Source organism: Mastigoproctus giganteus, chromosome 5, assembly GCF_048544385.1.
Source record: "Mastigoproctus giganteus isolate SK-2022 chromosome 5, ASM4854438v1, whole genome shotgun sequence".
Taxonomy (NCBI): domain Eukaryota; kingdom Metazoa; phylum Arthropoda; class Arachnida; order Uropygi; family Thelyphonidae; genus Mastigoproctus; species Mastigoproctus giganteus.
The window spans coordinates 211,836,456-211,862,435 of NC_143579.1; the positions used below are offsets into that span (position 1 = coordinate 211,836,456).

The 25,980-nt window shown below is 35.9% G+C and overlaps 1 protein-coding gene across 1 annotated transcript; it reads right to left on the reverse strand.

Annotated features, from left to right (window-relative positions):
• Nucleotides 1-10,410: 10,410 nt before the first annotated feature.
• Nucleotides 10,411-25,047, reverse strand: LOC150086074 (galanin receptor 2a-like). Its single transcript, XM_090373687.1, has 5 exons — nt 24,194-25,047; nt 19,233-19,356; nt 18,579-18,793; nt 12,458-12,593; nt 10,411-10,921 (listed from the first exon to the last, which is right to left on the reverse strand). Exons 1-5 carry the CDS (start codon nt 24,748-24,750, stop codon nt 10,493-10,495), a joined length of 1,461 nt encoding a protein of 486 aa, XP_090229813.1. The 5' UTR covers nt 24,751-25,047; the 3' UTR covers nt 10,411-10,492.
• Nucleotides 25,048-25,980: the final 933 nt, after the last annotated feature.

The following is a 25,980-nucleotide window of genomic DNA, read 5'->3' on the forward strand; positions in this document are numbered from 1 at the left end:
TCTTGTTTCCATCTATGGACACTTGACGACATATTAAATCATTGTTTTGGCAGGCACCACTCAATTCCCATAATTCTTTTATGACTTCGGTCCATTAGCCGAAGCAAAAGATGCCACGTGAGCCTGTTATCGTGAATAATGTACACGATGCCCACTAGACTCGATAACCATAATGCTGTCAGAGTTGTTTATACTCATATAAGGGTGCATGCTAAATCAAGAAATACTGCGCGGAAATTTTGTCGTTCAGGAAGGTCATAGTTGGATGGCGAAAAGCGGAATGCTTTCATTGAGTTAACATTTTCGGTTTTAACGCAAATACACCCCAGAAACTATAATGAATGCTGTATTTTAAATAGGTACAGACGTTTACTATGATTGATGAAAAGTACAATTGTTAACGCGAAAGTCGTTTGGAGCAATCTCACGTGCACGATGCGCGCGAAATGATTGAAATCAACTATTTCTTCTTCACGTGCAGCCGATATTAATGAAACAGAAAATTTTTCAAGCATTATTTTAACCGCTAACTATGTCAGTTTCATTTCTGTTCATAGCACGTGGTCATATTTAGTTTATTTCATGATGCGCGCGAAATGATTGAAATCAACTATTTCTTCACGTGTAGTCGATATCAATGAAATTGATTGATGAAAAGTACAATTGTTAATACGAAAGTCGTTTGCAGCATTCTCACGTGCACGATGCGCGCGAAATGATTGAAATCAACTATTTCTTCGGTCACGTGCAGTCAATATCAATGAAATGGAACATTTTTCAACCATTGTTTTAACTGCTAACAATGTCAGTTTCATTTCTGTTCATAGCACGTGGTCGTATGTAGTTTATTTCATGATGCGCGCGAAATGATTGAAATCAACTATTTCTTCACGTGCAGTCTATATCAATGAAACAAAATTTTTTAAGCATTATTTTAACCGCTAACAATGTCAGTTTCATTTCTGTTGATAGCACGTGGTTGTATTTACAGTGGTGGACAAAAAAACTGCATCATTTATGAATTTTGCAAATAATGTGTTTCGCCTGCATTGTGGGTTGTAGAAATGTCGAAATGAATTTGTTAGATGGGATGAAATCCAATAAAAAGACACCACCTGATATACCTAATTGCCAGAAATATCTTCCCAAAGGGTAAAATGCGTAATTAATGGAAATATGAGAAATCATGACAACCAAACATACATTTTATTGCATTTACGTGTACAAACTGAAATTACAAGTTAACGTAATAGTCAGTAGCGTAGGTACCCTTTTTCGGGCTCGGAGGCAAAGAGCATGTTCGGGCCAATACTTAATTAATGAAAATTGCAAAAACAGGAGACAGCCAAAGACGCCGGGACACTAAAGGGTTCGGGCCAGGAGGCAATTGCCTTGCCTGCCTACATGGTAGCTACGCCACTGGTAATAGTATTATGTACTGTAAATCAACAAAATAAGTCCTCAATATTTTGTTGTTCCTCCTCGAGCTGCAATTACATCCTTGCAACAATCTGGCATAGAGTTAATCAACTTCTGGATATACGGTTGCCCAATTTCGTGGTACCACACCCTTATAATGCTCGCCTGCAGCTGAATCTTACCTGTTGGCTTCTTTTGAGCAATTTTAGACGACATTACGAACAAGCAATTTTCAGTAGGGGGGTTCAAATGGACTGTTACTGGGCCAGTATAACACTGTAATGCCAGCATTTCTGAGGTATGACTGCACCTTAAGGGAATAAAACGAGGGAAAACATTGGTGTAAGTGTGTTTTATCTCCTTGTGACAAGGAGATAAACTCATCATTAAATCTAAACATCATAAAACTTACCAATTTTGCTGCGTGGCAAGGTCCTGAGTTCTGTTGAAAAATGCAGCTTTGGATGTCTGTGGTGGTCCCTAATAACGGGTTTCAGGCACTCCTCCAAGGTAACAAATGTAGGTTTCTGCATGCACCGTTCCGTTAATAAACTTAATTCACCCTCCCCACCCCTTTGCTTGTTATGCATCCCTAGATCATCTGACCAATGGGGAACTTTACAGTCGGTGTTATGCAGTCAGGATGGTATGCCTCCGATTTTCGACTTCTGACATATCGCTTCCCATCCGAGTCATGCAGGTTGAATTTCGATTCGTCAGAAAAGATGACGGTGTTCCATTGCTCTTTTGTCCGTGAAAAATACGTTTTAGCCCAAGCAAGTCGCTTCTTCCTCATTTGTTGGGTCAACAAAGGCTTCTTCTTGGACCAACAGGCATGCAGACCACCCACATTGCGAAAGCCGTCTTTGGATAGTTTGTGCACTTATTTCAACACCAGAGGCCATCTCAAAGTCCAGTTTCAGATCAGGAGCACTAGCATGGCGATTACAAACTTTCAAATATCGATCTTGGGAAGGCGTAGTCACTCTCTTACGGCCTGATCCACGTCTTCTCTCCACATCACCGGTTTCACGCTTTAATTTCAGCACCCGGGATACTGTTGACTGGTGGCAGCCTATTTTTTCAGCGATAGCACGCGTAGAAAGCCCCTCCTGGGACTAGCAACAGCTGCACTTTTTTTTTTTTTTTTTTTGCTTATTGGAAATTGAACGTATGGAGCCATGCTTACATCTCCGCAAAACATGATACCAATGTATACCCTTCAAACGCCTTATTTATAAAAACGGCTGATGCAATACCTTACAATTACTGTCTTATGCAATAAAAGCGTTATCTGACGCAATACCTTTGCTTTGCGACAAACAAAATGACTGTAATCAAACAATATCTTATACGTTGACTACAAATGTTACTTTTTTTTAAGGTGATGAAGTTTTTTTTTGTCCGCCACTGTAGTTATAGTTCATTTCGGGATGCGCGCGAAATGATTGAAATGAATTACTTCGCCACGTGCAATCAATATCAGTGAAACCGAATGATTGATGAAAAGTACAATTGTTATTAAGAAAGTCGTTTGGAACAATCTCACGTGCATGATGCGCGCGAAATGATTGAAATCTACTATTTCTTCACGTGCAGTCGATATCAATGAAACAAAATATTTTAACCTCTAAGAATGTCAGTTTCAATCCTGCTGATAGCACGTGGTCGTAATTAGTTCATTTCATGACGCACGCGATGCGCGCTTTTTTAAAATTTTAATAATTGAACTTTCAATCAATCATGAAAATCGGGTAAAAGACGAATTGCTCTTTTTTTTTTTTTTTTTTTTTTTTTTTGTTGGGGGGCAGTAAGAGGGATGCACGGAAACCTCAGAAACGATTATTTAAAAAAAATAATAATAAAAACTGCAAATATTTGTGGCTTTGGAGTTTGACAGCTCCTGAAGTACCATCTGAAATTGGCATTTCCTGCCCGAGATTGTGTGTACAGGGTGTTCAAGTTAACGCGATCTTCTGTTGACGTCCGGAAATCTTCCGTCTTCATATGGAAGCAATGTTTGAGCATGCAAACATTTTTTTCTTCTTTTTATGACAGCAACCAAACGAACGTAAACAGAGAGAAAACCAACCAGCTTGGGAGAAACGCGGATATCTTCGCTATATTTTATTAAGGACCCCATAAAACAACTCTTATTTAATGTCTGGAAATATCTGTGCAGCGATATCCGACTCCGAAGTCAAATAAATCAACAGAAGTGTCCTAATTGGATCAGCAGAGTGATCCAGATTTTATGAAAGTCCTTATAGCACGCTGAAAATAATCTCTGTCTTATAACGAGCTTGGAAAATTATTAGAAAGCGTTTTTTGAAGATTTTTTCAAGATTTTGAAAATTCTAGACTCATCCATCAAAGTCAAGTAACTTGAAAATTTTTTTCTTCGTTTGTTTTCAATACAGATTATCTTCACATAAAAATTAACCCTTTTTACAGTAATTAAATTTTCTATTTTTTTACATTTACCCAAGAATTAAACGAGTTAATTACGTTATTCTTATAAAAAAGCGTATTCTGTATATCCGGGTACAATATATAGGTGTATTCCCATCTCCTCCATAAAAATTAAATATTTCATTTATCCTAGTACTGTTTTATTATTTTAATTTTTTAAAAAAATATATTTAATAATCAATTGAGGGACCATCATAAAAATTTTCTACTGGTCCCCAAATTGAATTTCTTTCTGCATTCAATCAGGCAAATGCGTCCATTATTTTTGTTGGGATAGTGTATATCTCTAATGGCGTATAAACCACTTAAACAAAAGTAGGCTTGATCTGTCCATCAATTTCATCTGGTCACTAATGAGAACCTTATCTAAGAGGTGGAAGATGCTTAGATCATCAATCAAAGTCGGATGGCGGCTTTTATTTTTTTTATCAGCCTCTTCAACTTTCTTTTCAAGGCATCTTTCATAAAACGAGATGTTCTGAGGTGATTAAAATGTGCTCTATCTTGTCTTCATTGCTCTTCGAGTTCCTTGTAGAAATAGACTGAGAAAATCCGCATGCGCAGCCATCAAACAATTCAAATTGTATTAATTATATAAATTAACAATTTACTTTCATTAACTAGCTTTTTCCAAACGAATAATAAGATGGGAGTAAGAAGAGACAGAAAGAATTCAGAGGTGACATATTTCTTTTACGTTTGGTTATTTTCATTAATAAAAAAGCAATTAAATAAGGTCCAAACGATCTTTTAATAATATCCGTAGTTTGCATCAGTTAGCGCATGCTCTGTGAAGTCCAACTACAAAAATTATGCGCGCAATATGACACTTTAAATTCCTCTTACGGAAAGGGCACCAGTTACCATGGAAACTCTCAAGAAACAATTAAAATGTTAATCTCGCGCTTACCCCAGCAACAATGTTCAAAAATCTGTCACTTGGCAGTTACCATGGCAACATTAAAAAATGTAATTTCTCCACAGAAAGAACAAACGATTTCGTTTGTATTTTCAAACCTCGGGCAAGATGCGTCCATTCGATTCAAAACTGGGTTAATGTGAGTCTTAAATCGTTTAACTAGTTCGAGTTCACCTTAAATTATTTATTATGGTTTCTATACATATTTTCTTCCCCACATTTAACGTTCTCCTATTTTCTATTTTTTTTTTTTTTTTTTTCTATGTGGACCAGCTTTTTTGTTCTCCAGACGTATTCCTCGATTTCATTACGCGAAATGATATCATCAGTCTTTGTGCGTTCTCCCAAAGACTATTGAAGATAAGAGAAAAAAAAAAAAAAAGAAGAAGAAAGAAAAACAATTAAGAAAGATCATTAAATGTCTTCATTGGGATATAAAACCCATTTTTCTCCTCCTTTTAAGATATAAAATTTTAATTCCTTTTTTTGTGATTTCACGAGACATGAAATCGACATAAAATTCTTCCTCGAGAAACAGCAGACGATATTTTTAAATCTGCTGTTTAAGCAGATAACACTTTAAAGCAAAGCTTTAATGTCTGCTGTTTAAGCAGACGATACTTTAAATCAAAAAAACATCAGACTAAAGAATTTAAGCAAAGAAACAGCAGACGATACTTTTATAGTATCGTCTGCTATTTCGCGAAGGTTCGTACCATAGAAACTTTTCAATATTTTTATTATGTTGTTTCTTTGATTTTAAAGATTATAAGTATTTATTTCTGTTAAGAATGGAGCTAAAATGGCGCTTTATTGCTCATTAATCTCGCTGACAGGTTTGAAAATTTCAGCAAATTTCTATTTCCTCATTGTGGATAAATACAATTGGCAGGAAGCCCTTCACACTGAAAACATAAAATCCCCATTATCCACTTGTCCTCAGAAAACTTTTATTACAAAGTAATTATTAATATTTAGTATTATTTCTGCCATAAAAAAAAGCTCTTTAAGAGCCAAATATGCCGGATTTAGATGTCTGGGGCCCTGGATCATATATTTTTATAGAGCAAAATAAATAAATAAATTTATTTATTCATCCCCCATTGAAATTGGGGTGGGTGGGTGTAGCGCGTGGTTATTATTTTAGTAAATGGCTATCAAAGTCAAGATGGCTCCACTTCGAAAAGCTGTTTATTGTGACGTCACCAGGTGACGTCACAACAACCTGAGGGCCAGGCTACGGTGATTATAGAAGGTATAATTGAAAGGAAATACTAGCTAATATTGAGAGCTGTCAAAGGTGATGGCACTCATTTAAGACAGCGAGTCGACTGGGGACTTTTCTCGCCACCAGAGACCGCTTCAGATTACACCATCTGCCAGATCAATTTGTGGATGTGCTGCAGGCTGCAACTGAAGCAAACGCTGATAGCGGCATTAACCGGGCTAGCGTGAAAATCCTCTCCGCAACATCGACTTCGCTTGTTTGCCGACTGTCGACTGAAGTTGCTCGAGCTTATTTCGATACGAGCACACCCGACTGTGCGTTGTCGGGGGTGAGTGTGCCCCGACTTACGTCACAAAGAAATAACAAAACCGCCGTAATTAATAGCTATTCGCGGTTGTTCCGACTGCATGGCGAACACACGAGCACAAAGTCGCTTGGCAAACTGAAAACGGCATCAATTTCACTCTTCACGGAGTTGGGGGTCAAAGGTCAGAGCGGTGATGTATCGAGTGTCCCGCTTACATTAATCAGGGGATTCTCCCTCGAAACTGAAAAATGTTTAATTAATGCGTTTGTTGCATCGCGAAAGTTTCTGCACCATTTCCGAATCAGAAATATCTGCAATTGCACAAGGGGAACACTCGAACGCAAACTGTACTCTCCACCTGACGTTTTGTACAGAAAACTCGCGCAGGCTTAGATTTACACAAAGCATTAATGCCAAAAGAGGGATCGAACAAAAGAATCAAATGAACCAAACGAAACGAACATTACACAATCAAAACAAGTCTAAGGTTAAAAAATAAATCGAGTACTGGTAATGAAAATGGTTAAGAAACGCAAAAAATTGAAAAAAAGAAAAAAGGATAAAGGTAATGAAAATGAAAGTCGAAAGCAATGTCACAAATCAAAAAAAAAAAAAAGTCAAATGAAATTTCGGAAAACTGAAGAAAAAAGCCTGAAAAAAGCAAAAACCAAAAGACAAAAAAGAAAGAAAATAAAATTCAAAAGAAAGAAGTAAAAAATCAAAAGCAAGTGAAAATCAAAAAGGAAAGAAACATGCATCGAAAATCGAAAAATAAAGAAAAAGTCTAAAAAAAAAATTAGAAAGCAAAGAGAGAATAATCCGAAAAGAGAAAGAAAAAAAGAATAAGTCAAAAAAGAGAAAGAAAAGGGAATAGTCAAAAAAGAGAAAACAATAGGGAATAAATCAAAAAAGCAGAAGTCAAAAAAGAAAGCAAAAAGGGAATAGGTAAAAAAAAAGAAGAGAATAAGTCAAAAAAGAGAAAAAAGTGAAAATCAAAAAAGCAGAAGTCAACAAGAATGCAAAAAGGGAATAAGTAAAAAAAAAGAAGAGAATAAGTCAAAAAAGAGAAAGAAAAGGAAAAAGGTCAAAAAGGAGAAAGAAAAGGGAAAAAGTCAAAAAAGAGAAAGAAAAGGAAAAAGGTCAAAAAGGAGAAAGAAAAGGGAAAAAGTCAAAAAAGAGAAAAAATATGAAAATCAAAAAAGCAGAAGTCAAAAAGAAAGCAAAAAGGGAATAAGTCAAAAAAAGAAAGAAAAAACAGAAAAAGTAAAAAAAAAAAAAGAAAAAACAGAAAAAGTCAAAAAAAGAGAAAACAAAAGGCAATAAATAAAAAAAGCTGAAGTCTAAAAAGAAAAAGCAAAAAGGGAATAAATCGAAAAAGAGAAAGCAAAAAGGGGAAAAGTCAATAAAGAAAGAGGAAAATTCAGAAAAGAGAAAGCAAAAAGGGAAAAAGTCAGAAAAGGGAAAACAAAAGGGAATAAATCAAAAAAGAAAGGGGAAAAGTCAAAAAAGAGAAAGTGAAAAGGGAATAACTCGAAGAAGAGAAAGCAAAAATGGAATAAGTAAAAAAATTAAGGGAAAGCCAAAATCGAAAAAGAAAGCAAAACTCGAAATCCAGAAAAGCAAAAAGGGAAAAAGTCGAAAAATAGAAACGTAAAAAGGAAAAAAAGTTAAAAAATCGAAAAAAGAAAGAAAAAGCATGCCAAAAACAGAAAACAAAAAGAAAAACCGAACAAAGGAAGTCGAAATGTAAAAATAAAAAAGGAAAAAATAAGTCAACTATCAAAACAAAATAAAGTCAAAACTAGTAAAAAGAAGTTAAAAATTGAAAGGAAAAGGAAGCTGAAATCTGAAAAAAAAAAAAAAAAAAAAAAATGCAGACGACCAGACCACAGGATCTAAATATTATAAGATCCTTTGGGAACTAATTTCGCAACAAATACTTTCAAATAGTGAATGGCTGAAGGGATCCAACGCAAAAGTCCTCCTATAAGCTCGCACTTAAATGGCTAATCAAATTATCGTTGATTCCATGACAGAGCGTTTATTGTGCATTCCTCTGGCCAGATTAATTAGATTGTCCAGCGTGGCGCGCGCGCGCGCGCACACACACACACACACACACACACACACACACACACAACACTGCAGTAATAGATTAAATGAATAGGAAGATATTGAATAAAAAGGGAATAAATTTTGGACAATAGAGGGCAAAAGCATCTTGGTTCAAAATATCAATATCTGTTTTCATTTCGATGCCTGGTAACGTAAATAAAATTTATGTTGTCTTAGAAGAATCGGATGCAGGCAGTAGAAGAGAAAGCTAAAAATAACTCACGGGAGCCTTGAGTGCTCTGTTTTCAGCGATAGTTCAGTTCTACACGAAATATTGGAGAATATGATTTCCCAAATCTAAGTGCAGATCCCTTAGGGCAACGATGGAGGTGACACATGTATCTGTGCAGACTGTCTCAACGATCTGTAATCAGTAACAATCGAATGGAAGAAAATTGCAACGTACAGGCAGGCAAGAAAAAGACTACATTATCCGAGTGAATGCTTTTTCTGAAGACATAAATAAAAATTGTATTTGGTTTATGACTTAACCACAAAGAAATAGAAGTTTTCTATTAGAAGGTACCAAACGAAACTATAGACCCAGAACGCATTGGGCCCAGGCTTCTAATGCCATGCGCTGTAGTGTGAGCAGTGTTTTCACAACATGGTATCAACCATGTTGTGAAAGGTTAGGAGCAGTCTTGAGTGCACCAAAATATCCTGGAAGGATTTTGATCCACCCAAGACTGGAATATCCAAGAAGGACCTCACCTCGTTCGAACCAGGTCCTTCTTGCATTGTTGATTTTGTACACAGACGATAAAGGAACATTCCAGGAAGATACTCTCTCGGCATACAGGACAAAGATTGCATATTATTGGTTTTAAGAGCACGCTAGATATATTCAGTGTGTGCTTTGAAAATGGTAGTTGGTAAAAAGATGACCTACTTTTGGTTTCTATTATTTTGCTACTGCAGAGTACAATTTAACTCAATAAATAGTGCGATGACAATCAATTAGAAAAATATTCGGCAAGATACAGCAGTTATCGAGTAGAATACAGAAGTGCCCTCTAGTGTCCAAAAGTTGATTTTTTCTACTGTATCTCTCTATACATTAAAAAAGTTTTCCTCCTACTGATATTTATTCGAGCCAATGGGAGAAGAGGGTGGGTAAATTACGTCACTACAAATGCGCAGGTAAATAATTACATTGTTGTCTCGCATTGAAAGACAACTGCCTCCATAACGTTCACCAACCTCGTGCACGTGCTCTTTCTGTAATACATGACCACGCACGGCATCACTGTAATGTCAGCTGATGAAGGGACCTGATACAGTTTGTAAATATTTTAGTCCTGGTCTTTCGGATGCAACAATGTTCCTCATGCATTTTGGAACCTGAAGCAAAAGGCCTTTTTCTAAGTGATCTATGTAAACGCAGGTAAATAATTACATAGCGATATTTATTCCACCTTGAGAATGCCGCGTGGTGGGGTAGCCAATGGGAGAAGAGGGACGCGGGTCACGTGGTACAAATGGGCGGAGCAGTCAAGTCACTACAAATGCTCAGGTAAACAATTACATCGGTCATTTCCTGATTAGATATCGACCAGTGCGTTTCGACAGGTGTGTCTTTTAAGTAGAAAAGATTTGACTTACTCCATCATACCTCTACATTTTACGTAGAAAAGCGTGCTCGGGGGTTGGCGAGCAAAGCGAGCAGGGGACGAAACCTCCCTAGTGAACATTAAAACTACTTATGTGAAGATCAAAACAAACACACATTAATTTCTTTGACTGAAGTGGTTTATAAGAGTATACGTAACGATACAGAAAACACTGTATGCAAATAACTCGAATTAAATTATAAATATCAGTACATAATCTCATGAGAAACATTTCACTGAATTTGAATACAATAAACGTAGTCTACATAACGACAGTGAAGTTCTTTTTATTTTGATTTACAATGTTTTCTTTTTTTCCACATCAGAGGTCGCTGACAATCCAGAATGTCAACTTCTTACTGTATAAATGTATGAAGTTACAGAATGATATACTTGGCTGATTGGGTCTCCTGTCGCATTCACAGAGTGATGGTTTCGAGGTCGATCTTCGGTTGAACTTCCGTAGAAGGGCTGCACGTCGTTGAAGGGGCATACGACGAAAAGGTATAGGTTGACACCAGTCGTGAAGTACCATTTCGAGACACTGAGCTCTTCAGCCTCATCTGGTGGTGATTTTTATGACTTTCCGTGCAAAATTTACAGCCCAGCTGGATGCAACTGCGCTCAAAACAACGCAGCATGCGACGTCGGAATTTGGTCGACATGAAACAGTAAACGATGGGGTTGAGGCAACTGTGAACGAAGGGTAGAAGGTAGAAGATGAAGCGAATAGCGTAGGTGCCGTGATTGAACACGACGTGACAGCATTTCAGGATAATCTCCATGATGAGGCGTGGTCCCCAACAGACTAGGAATAACATTACCACCAAGATTAGCATTTTAATCACCTGAAATGATTAAGAAGAAAAATCGAATGTAAAAATAGATCGAAAATGCAAAATAATATCATAATTTAATTTCAGTATTTATTTGACGTGTTGGTCACGTGAATTGACGCATGATTCGGGTTAAAAATTAGAACGATCAATAAACTGTAGATTTCATGTTGGACTACGTGAAATTGACGTATGTTGGTCATTTTCTGTAGATTTCATGTTGGACTGGGTGAAATTGACGTATGTTGGTCATTTTCTGTAGATTTCATGTTGGACTGGATGAAATTGACGTATGTTGGTCATTTGCAGTAGATGTCATGTTGGACTGCGTGAAATTGACGTATGTTGGTCATTTGCAGTAGATTTCATGTTGGACTGCGTGAAATTGACGTATGTTGGTCATTTTCTGTAGATTTCATGTTGGACTGGATGAAATTGACGTATGTTGGTCATTTGCTGTAGATTTCATGTTGGACTGGGTGAAATTGACGTATGTTGGTCATTTTCTGTAGATTTCTCATAGGATTGCGTGAGGTTGACGAATGTTGATCAATTTAACACTTGGTCCTCGTGAAAAATTTACTATTTTATGAGTATCGCCTGAGGCTGGTTACTGTCAATATATGTTTTTATTATTTATTCAATTGAATGCCACTTACAATCACCTTGCACAGCGTGCAAGTTAGAGGGAATGTTGATCCCTTGAGTAGCTTTTCGCATACCTTTTGCTCTTCAATAAAGATAAAAAGCTGTTAAAATTTCTGCTTAATGAAGATTAAGAATACTCCACTTGGTAGAATCATTTACAGATTTTACAGGTGTAAAGGCTAGAAAGAAACCTGTGTAATGATGATGAAGTAGATATTTTAATCTGTTACTTTGCACAACTAGATATGTATAAATGTGTGTCATCATCATTACCCTAATACAGGAGTGGGCAACCTTTATAAATGGCGGGCCAAATAAAATCTCTCTGAACGCGTAGGCCAATTTTTTTTAGCTTTCCACAATTTTTAGGATTATTTTTAGAATTATTAAAATCGTGTATAATGAATAAAAAACTTGTCACAAACAGGTTTATGTTATTTGTTGTAATATTTATATATACACGCACACACGTATAATTAATTTTATTAATGAGAAAAAAGAAAATACGAACGAAATAGCAAAAATTGCAATATTTTAGTTCTATAATATTTAATGAGAGATTTGATACTGTTTATTGTAATCGATATTTGTCGTAGTAATGCGCAGAGTATTTTCTAAATTTACGTCAGAAATTCCATTAATTCAAATATATATATACACAAGGGTGGGCAACTTCCGGCCTGCACGTTCGCGGGTCGAAGGTTGCTCACGCCAGCTCTAATATATACAGTAAGGAGCGCGACAGAAAGACAGACAGACGGACAGAAATTTTCCGAATATTTCCTTTATTGAAACAATTAATAGAAAATGTCCACTAAACTGCTATTGTTGAATTATTGTGCAAAAAAGGTTAACAATAAATTCTAACTAACCTTTAAAAATGCAAATTTTTAATCTCACCTGTTGCCTTGCCTTTTTGACATTACGCATTTCAGACGTCACGTGACTCCGAAGTATCAAACGCCTGCCTTGAGTGGGGGAATGCGTTTCATGGCTGATGCTACTACGAGAATTCACGCGCCTCAGGGTGGGGTCACTAAAATAAAAAAAAAAAGCAGCAACTAAAATCAACATTTAGCTGTAATCAACACTGAAGCAACGTTAAGGTAATTAACTCAACAGCCGCGTTTAAAATGACCAATTTCATCAACGAAGAGTTCGTTTAATACAGATTAATTAATCCAAATTTACGAGTAGATGAAATTAAGGGCTAATTATTATGTTGAATGTACAATTTTTAATTGTGGCATTAAACTGATTAAGAGAAAAAAACGTAAACCGAATAAAGAGATGGAGATGGGAAAAAAGGAGCAACCACAAGCAAATAATAATTATATATATTGTTTTCTCGTCTCTCTGTAAATACAAACTCTAACTAATATTAATTTTTGTAGAAGCATTTACTAATTATCTACTTTAATGACTTATTTCGCGAGGCAACAAAGTGGGTATAAATTATCCGCCTAATTAAACATAGTAAAAATAAGGCGTCTAATATGATACAGTCCGTGATTTTAGCTTATGATGTTGTGTCTGTGAAAACAATCCAGATCTGATAGGAAGATATCTCTTCCATCTAAGATAAACGCACACTGATGGAGAGAGAGAGATTCACTTATTTTCATTTACTCAGCAGTCTCTAGATGCACGTGGAAGACGTAATCCCCTTGATTGCTATCAAGAAAAAAATTCTAAACACAGAGGAGGTGCCAGGGGACCTAGGATAGTAAAAGTGGGCACCAAATGGGGATATTTAAAGTCGGTTGCTTAATAAAACAGATCTCGGACAATCAGCCAATAGAAAGATAGCTTCTTTGAAATAAACCGATCACGCACAGCGCAACTTGGTATATTAGTTCTCGATTATCCGAACGTCTATCATACGACGTTCGGATCATCGACGTCCAGTAATTATCCTCAATGAGAGCAATTTAATCTGACGCTGTTCTAATATAGCAGATAGGGGACATATGCTTTTCTGGTGAAGGAGACGCCCCATCTTCTAAGGAAAAGCACTTTCAGGGAAGACCAAACATGGGTAGGATAAAAATTTTCAGTTTTCCTGGCAGCTGTTAATTTTAACAATACTTGAGATGTGATAAGGTAGTTGGGCCACCGCTCGCATGGTTAACAACCGCTATTCACCTCGGCATTGTCTTCACTAGATTTCAGAAGACGTCCGTATGGATCTGAGGCCAGGATGCCTGCAAGTCTTGCCACAGTGTCGGAAAAGATGACATTGCGTGTCCATACGCCTCACTTCCCATTCCAAAATATCCCACTGGTGTACAGTTGGATTGAGGTCAGGCGAATTTGGAGGCTAATCAAATTGCAGTGGGGATGTTAGGCTCTAAGAGGTCAATGTTTCTGGACGCAATATCTTTCCGGGACCTTTTCGAGAATAGCTAGTACGGTCGTTAGTCTATATGCTTGAAGATCATGAAGTTGTTTTCAGGTTTGTTTTTTTATTCTTTAATAACGCATTTTTCCATAAATCGGGAAATTTTCCCTCTTGAAGACGTTAGGTAGGGAACAAGAGAAGAATTTCCAGTTTTAGTTCAAAGAAGCACTATTTGCAAAAGGATTGTGTTCTTGAAATTAGAAGAAGGGTCACCAGGAGGAAGAAGTTTAGAATGGCGTTATTATTAATGTTTGGACTAATGACGTTAAGCATACACGAGCTGACGATTTGTTAGACAAATGCAGGACCATGCTGAAGAAATGCCGCGAGCTAGGCCACAGTGTCTGCAATTCTACCCAGGCACGATAGAAGGGATTATATTCTGAAAGCCTTGTGGATTAACTCAAGGCTTGAAGGATTCTGCGAGGCTTTTGGGGGAAAATTTCTATCAGCTTGGCCCGCACTTGTAGGTAGAAGAAATCTTTCTTGTAGAGACGGAATACATTTAAACAAAGGTGGTGCAAGAGTTTTTGCTAGTATTATTGAGGATACCTTAAAGGTTCGGGGAACCTGATAGTTTGTGGAGGCAAGGATAATACAGATATGCGTTTATCTGATAATATTGGTCAAAGTAACACTTGCACGTACCTCAAGAGTTCTTGTTTGTTACCGCAACAGATCATATTAGCAAGATGTTCTGAGAGCAGACACGTTTCAAATTAGCGGGAAGCTAATGCCAAGGAAGCGATCTTAAATAACTTTAAGGGGTGTGTCAGGGTAGCTGACCTTTAAAACATTAATCACAGGAGCCTTGAATTTGCAGATGATGTAAAGATTGGTAGAGTAGTTAATGATCACGGTTAAGCAGAGCTTCTTCAGAATGACCTAGATAGACTTCAGGGATGGTCAGAAAAATGGCAGCTATGCTTCATCCAGCAAGTGTAAAGTATTGCACCTAGGGAACAGTAACCCCAAAATAACTTATACACTTGGAGGAATTGAACTAAAGCAAGTAGTGGAGCAAAGGGACTTGGGTGTTATGGCACGGTCCGACATAAACTTCTCTGAGAATTGTAGACTTGTTGCAAGGAAGGCCCATGGTGTCCTATCGATGATTTATAGAACAATCGCTAGTAGAGATAAGGACATCAAATATCCCATTATATAAGGCTATTGTTAGACCACACTTGGAATACTGTGTTCAGGTATGGAGACTGCACCTAAAGAAAGACATTATTCTTCTTGAAAGGGTCCAAAGACGGGTAACTCGCCTGGTAAGGTCGGCAAAAGGGCGTCCATACGAGGAAAGTTTTCGAATATGTGGGTTGCAGAGTTTGGAAACTAGACACCTTAGAGGAGATTTGATTGAGGTGTTTATAAGGCTCTGAAAGGCATCAGTAAAATGAATGAGGACGAAATTTTCAAGATTATAAATGATGCTAGAACTAGGGGACATAAATTCAAGTTACGGGGGGGAAATGTTTAGATTGGATTGCAGGAAGTTTTATTTTAGCCAGCGAGTTATAAATTACTGGAATAAGTTACCTACATGGGTGGTAGAGGCTGACAGTCTGGGGAAATTCAAAGGTCAGCTGGATAATTACGTACGAGAGGGGGAAAACGCATAGGTTGTCCATTTCCTTTTCTCTTATTATTATTTTAAAAAAAAATTCTTCCTATTATTATTCTAGTTTTGGATACGGAAACTTTCAACCTGTAAGATAAACGTTACAGTATTTTCAACAGAAGAATAAGCACTATTTGCAAAAGGATTATGTGGTCTTGTAATTAGACGAAGAGTCACCAGGAGGAGGAAGTTTAGATTGACATTAACCGATTCTGCCCTAACTGGTTGTTATGAAGTACGGAGTTCATGACCAGATGCCAAAAATTCTTTTCCAAAAAAAAAAAAAAATAATAATACAAAAGAGTTATTGAGTTTGAGTAGGATTTTAGGAGTTTCAGCGACTAAGGCCATATTGCTGAGTGTACACTGTAAGTAAATAGAGTGTGTTCTGTGGTCGATTTTCTGTTTGCTGGACGAAAAACCCGAGTTTCCGGAGAAAAAACCATGCCACCCTCGTCTGAGACCGACTAACTTAGCCACGTTGTGAAAAAGGCCCATAAAAATACTTCACGTCATCGACGGGATTCGAACTCAGGTCTTTTCCACCCAGTGTGGGGACTACATTTGGACTAGCAGATTTTTGGAAAGTTATTTTTGCAAAAAATGTCTCTTTTGTGGTGTTTTTGAGTAATTAATTAAAAGTCAGTTCTTATTTTATTTTTGAATTAATCATTTAACTGAAAACCAGAGAGAAAAAGAAACAAGCTTTATCTCTCTCATTAAATTCGTTTTAAAACAAACAAGGTTAGCTGCGCAGTTGCAGTTTGCATCACAATGTCAAAACTTGCGCTGATGGCCTTGGTAACACCAGTTGACGCCCCAATAAATTTCCTATTCCTCGTTTCAAATAAACAAAAAAACAAAATTTCCCGTTTGTAGTCCAAGGACGACCAAGAGCTGCAGGAGTCTGAAAGACAAAAGACAATAAAAGATCGTATTCAGCTGCTACGCGAAACAGAGCTACGGTCAACTTAAACGCTTGCACTACTGTGCCCTACCGTTCGACAACCATTCTGAAGTTGCAGTGCTTTTTATTTGTAGCGCGAATGCATTACCGAGGCAACTCGTGGCTTTGCAATATTAGAACGACGTATCTTTTAGAAAACGTGGTTTGCTCTTCGCAATGTATACAACTCAGACTTTTGCCAAGTTATGGTAAACATGGTATTCACCACTTGAAACCTCCAATAAGCAAAATGAGGGTACAGGGATACTTGTTGAAGGACACTGTACTTAACAAGTTGACCTAATCCAGCGTACTCCAGGGTAAAAATTGAAATTACAGCCTTGTAATATTTACTCGTATCTTTAATTTGGTAATAAAGGCTTACTCCAGCCTATTCTAATTTCGTTAAAATCAGACCGATGTAAATCTGGTAATATTAATGACAATACTCTGCGAAACGCCTGTTTAAGAAATAAGTTTGCTTCTGCAACCTCTTGATGAAATAAACTCGATTTCACAATTAAAGCAAGAGCACTATTGTCTTCGTCTTTAACAAGTTCCATGCAACGTGCTGTTCAAGGATTTTATCCCAACTTCACAGATGCCGATGATCTACACACAATTAGCAAGCGCCAGGATTTAAGTGCTCCGTATTTGATTTTGCCCTCTAATTTTCATTTGTCCTTATAACATTACTCTCAGCGGCGCACGAAAACATTGGAATAATGTTTGAGGAATTAGCGTAAGGAGCAGCGTTCGCAAGCAAGGAAAGGCCACAGTGGATTAAAAGCCTACCGGCAACCCTTTTGAAGATGAATCGGTGCCTTTTCATCAGGCTACCGATGACAAGGTGACACTGAGAAAATGTATCTCGAAACACCTGCACTTGTCACGTTTAGGGAAAATTGGTGCAATTTTGGTTTATCTGGGAATAAAATCTTCGTTGATGCATTTGCAAGGAGAGTGAAAGGTGACATAATCAAGATGTACAACTATATATGCTAATTGTAATGAATCTGAACTTCTGCGAATGTTAGGAATGCTTTCTCAACTACAAGATGTAAATCTCAACTATGCTTTGTCAACTACAACTGTAAATAAATAACCTATATTTACAGGAAAACTAATAAAGTGTGTTGAAACCTTTAGCCTTTATGACAGCCTCTAGTGCCCCAAATCATAACGCTGCCTCTGCCAAACTTCACTGTTAGGACGATACAGTCCGGCAGGTTCCAAGCAACCTGCCGGACTGTATTGTCCCGACAATGATGGCCATAATATAGTTTTTGACTTCTTAAGTTTCAGTTCTGTTCGTTATTTACTATCTGATTTGGGACATCCATTGGCATTTTTCCGGATAGCGGTCAATAACTGAAATACAACACTTTTTGGAGTTCAGAACCACTGATGTCCCCTTGAAGAGATGGTGCTTATGAGTTCCCAGTCCTTATGATATAGTATTTTATAAAAGTAGTGCTCATTCTTTGGTGGGTGTGGGCGTGCATCCCTTGGGTTGGAAATCCTGATGCTGAAGGTGAGTGCTGCCTTTTTTTTCATCCCTCTTATTTTATTTCATAAATAATGTGAATTATTTAAGCAAAGTGTTTAAATTTATTTTTGTTATTTATGTAAAGTTAAAATTAAATATCGGGAATGTATAACCATTTCATAATTTTATAAATACCTTCATTTTAATTAATAATAAATAATAATAATAATAAAATATTGATATTTTTACAAGATATGAAACTTTTTAGATAATCGGCTAAATTTTAAATATATTTAACAAATTATTATTAAAAACAATTTTTAATTTATTTTATAAGCCTTTTTGTGCTTTAAAATATTAAACTTTGTGATAATTGACCACGAATTATTTTTAAGCCAGCAGGTGGCGGTAAAGCTCAAGCTATATTTCATTAAAAGTTATTTATATCTACTCGTTTAAGTAATATCCGTTTTATTTTAATAGGTTAAATTAAAATAAATTGTGAAAATTCAGAGAGAATTGAGAGGGAAGAATAATAAACAATCTATGTTTGCTTACCTCATTGAACTGGTAAGTTCGTCCATAGTTTTTGTACTAACCCATAACTCCACTATTACCCAGGCATAACAAACGATCATCATAATGGACGGTAATGAGAAAAGCGTAGTCAGACGATATACTGCAACTGAGAGCCCCCTCCAGTCGTGCACATCTTTACACGAAAACAGTGTGACAGTAACCTTGAAATTTGTAAAGGTTGTTTTGGTGATATTCTATAAATTAAAGAAATAACATTAGTGCTAGGTTACTAATAATCGCATCAGTGAACTATAGTGCCCTCTGAAGGCTTAAAATTGAACCACTGTAATATTGTAAATAAATCTGATTAATAAGATTTATAAATAGAAATCGGTAATAAATAATTCTGTAATAAAGAAATCTATAATAAATAATTCTGTAATAAAGAAATCTATAATAAATAAATCTGTAATAAATATAAATCTGATTAATAAATAAATCATTGTAATATTGTAAATAAATCGGAGATTTAAAAACTAAATAAAGCACGATATTTATGTTCAGCCGCTAGAGGATGCTACTGTCGTTAGAAAAATAAACCAGAGATTTTGAGATATAAAATTTGATAAAAATGTAAATCAATAATGCAGTTTGTCTAGTGTTTCTTTCTTTTTAATATAAGGAACGACTAACCTTTGCAGCAATAACTGGAACTGCAAGGAGCAAAGATATTATCCATACAAACACCATGAGACGTTTGCAATTACTCATTGTACACAGAGAACGGGATCGAATCGGGAACACGATGACCACAAACCTGGAGAGAGAGAGAGAGAGAGAGAGAAATTAAAAAGAGAAAAGTATTAATTTTTATTGAGATTCTTCTGTTTTAAGATCTCGTGAAAAAAGTAATTTGCTTAAAATAACTTGCGTGAATTACCACACTAATAATTATCAAACCATTTCAATTATACTTTTATTTTAATTAATAAAAACTGGTATATTAAAAAAATTGATATTATTTTAAACTTTTTTAAGATATGAAAATTTTTAGAGAACTGACTCAATTTTAAATATATTTACCAGATTATTTTATATTAAAAATAATTTAATTTCTATTATAAACCCTTTTGTGCAACTATTAAACAATGTAATAATTGACCAATTATTTTTAAGCTGGAACAGCTTAAAAATAATTAGTGGTCAATGGTTTTTCAAATAACCATGAAAATTCTGTTAAGGCTGTGATGTTTTTTTACGCTTGTTTTTTTAGCATTCTCTGATCACCTCACAATCTGATTATTTACCCTACTCGCTAGGTGGCTGGAGAAAAAACGTTATCAAAAGCCAAGCGGTAGGCCAGGATGCATTTCGGGAAATATTCCCAGTGGACATCCGTTATAGACGGCCAGCAGAAGCAAGTAAGGTAAGATAGAGAACTTTAAACATCAAAGTTCCGTTTTCTGAGTTACTGTTTCCTTCTTTCAATTCCCAGACATTATTAAAATTCAACCAATAGGAAATCACTTAGCTATACAGATAGGTGGATATGAGAAAAATACGGAAATTGGGAAATGCGCGATTTTTTTTTTTTTTTTTTTTTGTTCAGTACTGTCGTTAACAGGAAATCAAATCAACTTACAGGAAGATAATTTGATATTAGCTTTTTTCCCGATTTTTTGAGAGAAACTGGAGTTAAGTGCGCATGCGTAAAAACTGGTGGTTTTTAAAATGGTACATAAATATAAAACCGAGTTGTTACCGCGTTATAAAATTCATTAAGAGATCATTTAATCGGTTGACTCGTGCTTGGAGAGATCATTCTAGTGAGAAGGACAAACGCATTCGCATTAAATGCCAATTGGATTTCCCCTGTTTAGTTTAAATATCTTATTTGTTTCATTGAGGTCTGTTTTTTTCCGGTAACCTTTAATTAAAATGCAGTTCCAAATGACCTCTGTGTGCCGACAACGCTTCCGTAATCTAGCCTCGAGCGGTTGCGAAGTTATCCAAGAAAATCAATTGTACACATGTATTAAGCCTTTCTTATTCGATACACTCTGATGTCATTTACTGAATTCTTTCTGTTTGTGCGACAAGAAATCCATTAAATACTCTTCTTTTTTTATAATGATGGATATTCATTTAAAAAATCTCCTCCATTTTTAAAAATAAAATAGTATATATCAGCTTATTTTAAATCTTTAAAATAAGCTGATCCTAAAACCCCAGAAGTTTGGAGGATCTAAGCTCGTTTATCAAATACCGTATTTTTCAGACCATATGAGGTACCTGAGTTTTAAAATGCGAACTTTGTGAATTCATAAATATTTACTAAGCAAAATATATAGTAGAATGAAATTTTTACTCTTTTGCTATTTCCCCAGTTAAGGAGTTTCTATCAGAAAGTAGGGTTGTATTGTTCTCATACATTTTATGAGGGTTTAATTCCGTTTGTATGATAAAAATAAATAAATAAATAATAAAGATCAGTGCATGCGTCTAGGATAGCCTTAGCGCAGAGACTTTTAGGCAGTAATTATCAATTTGCAGGAAAAAAAGCGTCTTGTGATCCCAAAAATACGGTAATTGTTTATACATTACAATGCCTGTATTAAGAAAAACGTGTTTACAACCAGTAAACACGTTTTTCTTAATACAGCGGTACTTCTACTCCGTTTATCTTATCATCCTCAAAAACGTTTGTGATGGTTGGGGGTTAGTCATGAGGTATTACTCAATATTCTCACTGTAGCAGGTGATGATTTATGCATGAAGTATGGACTACGAAGGTTCTGTGAAATGCAATCCTTGGGGATATTATAAGTGGCTTCATTATTCGCTCATCACTCCTTTTCTGTTGACAAAGCTCATCCGTACATCATCCTCTCTTAATTACAGCAATTAGACCACTCTCAGTGGCTAATTAGGCATGTATGTCTAACGCGCGAGTACGTAGCCTGTTTACAAACGCAACGTTTTCTTAATTTAAACGCAATTTACTCAGGAAATTTCAATCTGCCTCAAAATGTCTACACAGGAAATTAAGCCAACTCTTAGTAATGACGTATGCAAAAACGACTTATCAGCAGACGATAAATAGCAAACCTCCTTTGAGCATGTCAAAAGATGTTTATTTCTTTGATTATCTCAAATTGTATTGTTGGGTCTCTGTCAGACGATATATAGCAAACTTCCTTTGAGCATGTCAAAAGATGTTTATTTCTTTGATTATCTCAAATTGTATTGTTGGGTCTCTGTCAGACGATATATAGCAAACTTCCTTTGAGCATGTCAAAAGATGTTTATTTCTTTGATTAGCTCAAATTGTATTGTTTTAGTCTCTGTCAGACGATATTTAGCAAACTTCCTTTGAGCATGTCAAAAGATGTTTATTTCTTTGATTATCTCAAGTTGTATTGTTGAGTCTCTGTCAGACGATATATAGCAAACTTCCTTTGAGCATGTCAAAAGATGTTTATTTCTTTGATTAGCTCAGATTGTATTCTTGGGTCACTGTCAGACGATATACAGCAAATTTTCTCTGAGCATTTCAAAAGTTGTTTATTTCTGTCATCTGCTCAATATGTATTGTTGGTTGGTTCTTTGTCAGACGATAATAAGCCAACAGTGAGAAATAACCTAATGAAAAAGGGGCAAAAAGTTCCAAATTTTAAGAGTTATTCAGACCGATTCTTGCCTTTTTCTGGAAAACAAAAATAAATCGCAACAACCGCAGAAGTGCTTGCAGACACAATGGCGTCTGGCTGTTCGTTGTGTCTCTGTTTGTCTTCTGTACTGCATCGTTGCGAACTTTTACTCGCTCAGCAAAGTTCATGTGTCAAATTCAACTTGGGGCTACGAAAAAGGTTATCTTAAAGGTCGTTAAACCATTAACGAAACACGCGTTCATCCGCGGTAAAGCGGAATTATTTCCAATTATAAGATCTATCGAGGCGAAGATAGTTTCCTGATCATTACTTAACAAAGAATTTTTGCAAGATGGAAGACACCTAACTACTCAACGGAAGTTTATTTAACATGTACGAATTCCCCCCCCCTCTCCTCCCAATTATCCGAATGTCCCCAAGCGTACCTTAATATGCAACAATTATCATCTTCTTCCAGAGGTGTCTAAATATGGGCGAAATATTTGCGAAAAATAGTTTACATCTCACATCAGGAGTCCCAAAAGGCTCATCCTTAGGACCATTTAGACTAATTAAAATATTTCATATTTTAATTAATCTGTTAAAATCTACTCCCTTGCGTAACAGGGATGAGAAGAGCGTAGATTTTATGTAAAAATTAAAGACATTAATATTTATGATTTTTGCTTTTTTATTTAATTTTAATTAAATTGTATTTATATTAATAAATTAAAATATTTCAAAAAATATAAGACTACATCTTTTATATTAAGAACTTGAGAAAAGGTAAATATAAAAAAAGCAGCTGATAATAGAAGGGCTGTTCATAAAGTAGTGGTATGGAACTGCTATAACAAGAAGCAATTTTATGTACAAGTGTTTGATGGTTATATTTATCCTTAGGGGGGGAATTTGCTACCGTCTGCAGCCTTAAGTTAAATATAACAAAACTTAGCCATTCTATACGGATTAATTTTAAATAATAAATTAATCTAAACATAATTATTGGACTGAAAAAGAAGACTTAAGAAACCCGATTGCGACTTGATATTTTAAACTCATTATCAAAGGCTAGCCTCTATGAAATACTCTGCACGTAACATACATTAAATAACTTCCACAAAGGAAATCGTCTGCACTTAATTTTGATCCTATTAAGTAATTTGAACCTTTCAGGCAATCAGGAAGAATGGTTAAGGTTAATGCATAACCGTCTGCCGTTAACCCTCTCAGTGGAATGCCGATCAGACAAAGACAATCAACAAAGTGCCCAAACTAATGCAATCAATATGCAATCCCTAAATTCATTTGTAGGCCTGCCTCTCATTGCTAACGCTGCGGACAGACTAATCTCTTAGATGTCCGCTAATGCTTCCAACTAATCTTTTAGCTTCTTTGATCGAAAGATTACTGGTGAAAGCATTTGTGCGCGTAATGCGATAGGTCAAATGCAGTGCACGCAACAAGTACAAAAAATTACTGCAAACATCCGCCATCCAATTATTGTCCCAAGGCCTGGGTTCGACACCCATCAAGAGGAGAGGATTCTTTATGAGCTGTCACAGTAGCAATCTCGGCCATGAGTTGAGTGGTTTTGTTTCTATTTTCTCATCTAGAAAAACAGTTAAGCCAACTAAAGAATACACTGAATTTCAGAAACATACTGACGCCTCATGGCCTTAGCTACTCTGGGTGAGCCCAAAATAACACAAAACAAAATACACACAACAACAACAACAAAAATAGTATCTCTGTGACTTCAGTCTCGGTATAGTTGGAACCAACTCTTTATAATACCTTTTTATAACATAACTAAATACTACTGCTGTCACAGTGAAACTGCCTTCTTCAACCAAATGTAATTCCTAAAAAAATCCAAACTAAACATAATATTATAATGTACAAAAATAATAAATATTCAAAAGATAATAAATTAATATGAAATTCAGATAATTTAATTGATTCTTTTAGATAATATTAAATTATTTTAAATAAAAAACTCACCTTTCCAAAGTCACAGCTGCAAGATTTAGCACTGATGCAAAAGCAGACACGGTTTCAGCATATGCTGCTAATTTACAAACTGTCCCATCTTTGTCCCACTGTACAACGAAGTAATGAGCGACATCTAGTGGGGCACAAATCACTAAGAGAAGTAAATCAGCCACGGCCAGACTCACCAAGAAAATGGTGGTGACATTTAGAGATGTCCGGTCACCAGCCATTACAGCAATCACCACTAAGTTACCACTGACCCCGATCACAAAGGTGACTATGTATGTGATCAGAATGGGAAAAAAGTATGGATTGATAATCCAAGGAATTAACATTTCCTCCGGATGTATAAAAAAGATCGTGTCCTCCGGAAGTGTGAATTTATATTCATTGAGATCAGTCCCGTTTGTTGAGTTGTCAATCCAACAAGAGATGTTTATTGGAGATGCAACCGAGATATCATCCAGACCTTGAAAGGCTGTTGCTCCATTACAGGAAGCCATGGTGGAATGTTTGGTAGATTGTAACTGACGAACAGGACAATAAAATGGAGTAAAATCGCTCATGGATTGATCAGAATAACCACATGGAGATTAAAGGTTCGTTTGGTATCACAATCCCTGAAAAATCTACACTGTTTCTCTTAAAATACATTGAATTAGTCAATGATTCAAATGATTCCAGCATATCTCTTTGGATTTAAAGCGAACAGATATGTTTTTATTGTTAATGGAACTGCTTGTAGTTGTGGTTGAAGTCCGTAGAAGCATGAAGAGTAGGTAGAAATCCTAGAAATATCCATCTTTGTTTTGTCTTCGTGGTATCCATCTATAAATGAAGGTCTTAAGACAAAAGTAAGCTTCTTTCACCTGTAAATATAAAATATTCAAATTATATTCGATGGCGTGCAATTTAAATAATTACTACGGGTGTACAAATACACTATCAAGCAAAATATTATGACCATCTACCTAAAATTAAATAAATTTTAATTTAATTTAAATTAAGTTGTAGTGATATAGTTTTGAACAGTTTGCTGGAGGCGCCTAATTACTCAGGCAGGATCGTGCTATTAACATTAACAAAGTACACACTAGAAAATACTTTATTTTTATAAAATAATCAATTTATTAAAACTTATATAACAGATATACTGATTTTTAAAAATTTTTGAGTAACAATACAACTTTAACAAATTTTATTAAATTTTAATCCTGGAGTAGTGGTGCTCCTAATTGTTACAAAAATGGTGGCGCTACATCTGATAGGTGCAACATCTACGCTGCAGGATTAACCCTATTCAAGAACAGTTTTATAGTTTGCTAATTCTGTTCTCAAGTCAAGAGGCAAATAGTGAGGTTCAATGCGAAATTTTCGCTTCTAGAGATGATTTAAGAGGTACAGTGCAATGAATACTAATTCTTCAACCTTCGCAAAGTATTTGGAGGTCATAACAGTGCAGCTAAAGATGGATTAATACTCCTCCTCTAGTCCAATACATATTCTGTAGAAATCTGCGCTTGGGTAATGGGATATGTCTGGGGATTTATCTGTAATCAGTTGGGGTCTCGTGTGTGAAGATTGTCACTGCATGCCAATTGCAAGACTGCCGAAGAGGCAACCACCTACTTCGAACCTTGGGGACACCGCGTTGTCACCCACTCTCAATCAGAACGAAGGTTTTAGGAGAAAACGCGTCAGACTATAACAGATTGATATATGCGTTGCGGACAAGTCTGGACTATCAAATACATAAAACTACCATTCTCTCTTCTGATAAAAGAAAGAGGATCACT

What these genes read in the sequence shown, in the direction of transcription:
- LOC150086074 (XM_090373687.1), bottom strand. Translation starts at nt 24,750, where the DNA reads ATGAGCGATTTTACTCCATTTTATTGTCCTGTTCGTCAGTTACAATCT. An exon ending in GCAGCTGTGACTTTGGAAAG is followed by an intron (nt 19,357 to 24,193) that starts GTGAGTTTTTTA and finishes CTCTCTCTCCAG; the next exon opens with GTTTGTGGTCATCGTGTTCC. An exon ending in TCAAAAAGGCAAGGCAACAG is followed by an intron (nt 10,922 to 12,457) that starts GTGAGATTAAAA and finishes TAATCATTTCAG; the next exon opens with GTGATTAAAATGCTAATCTT.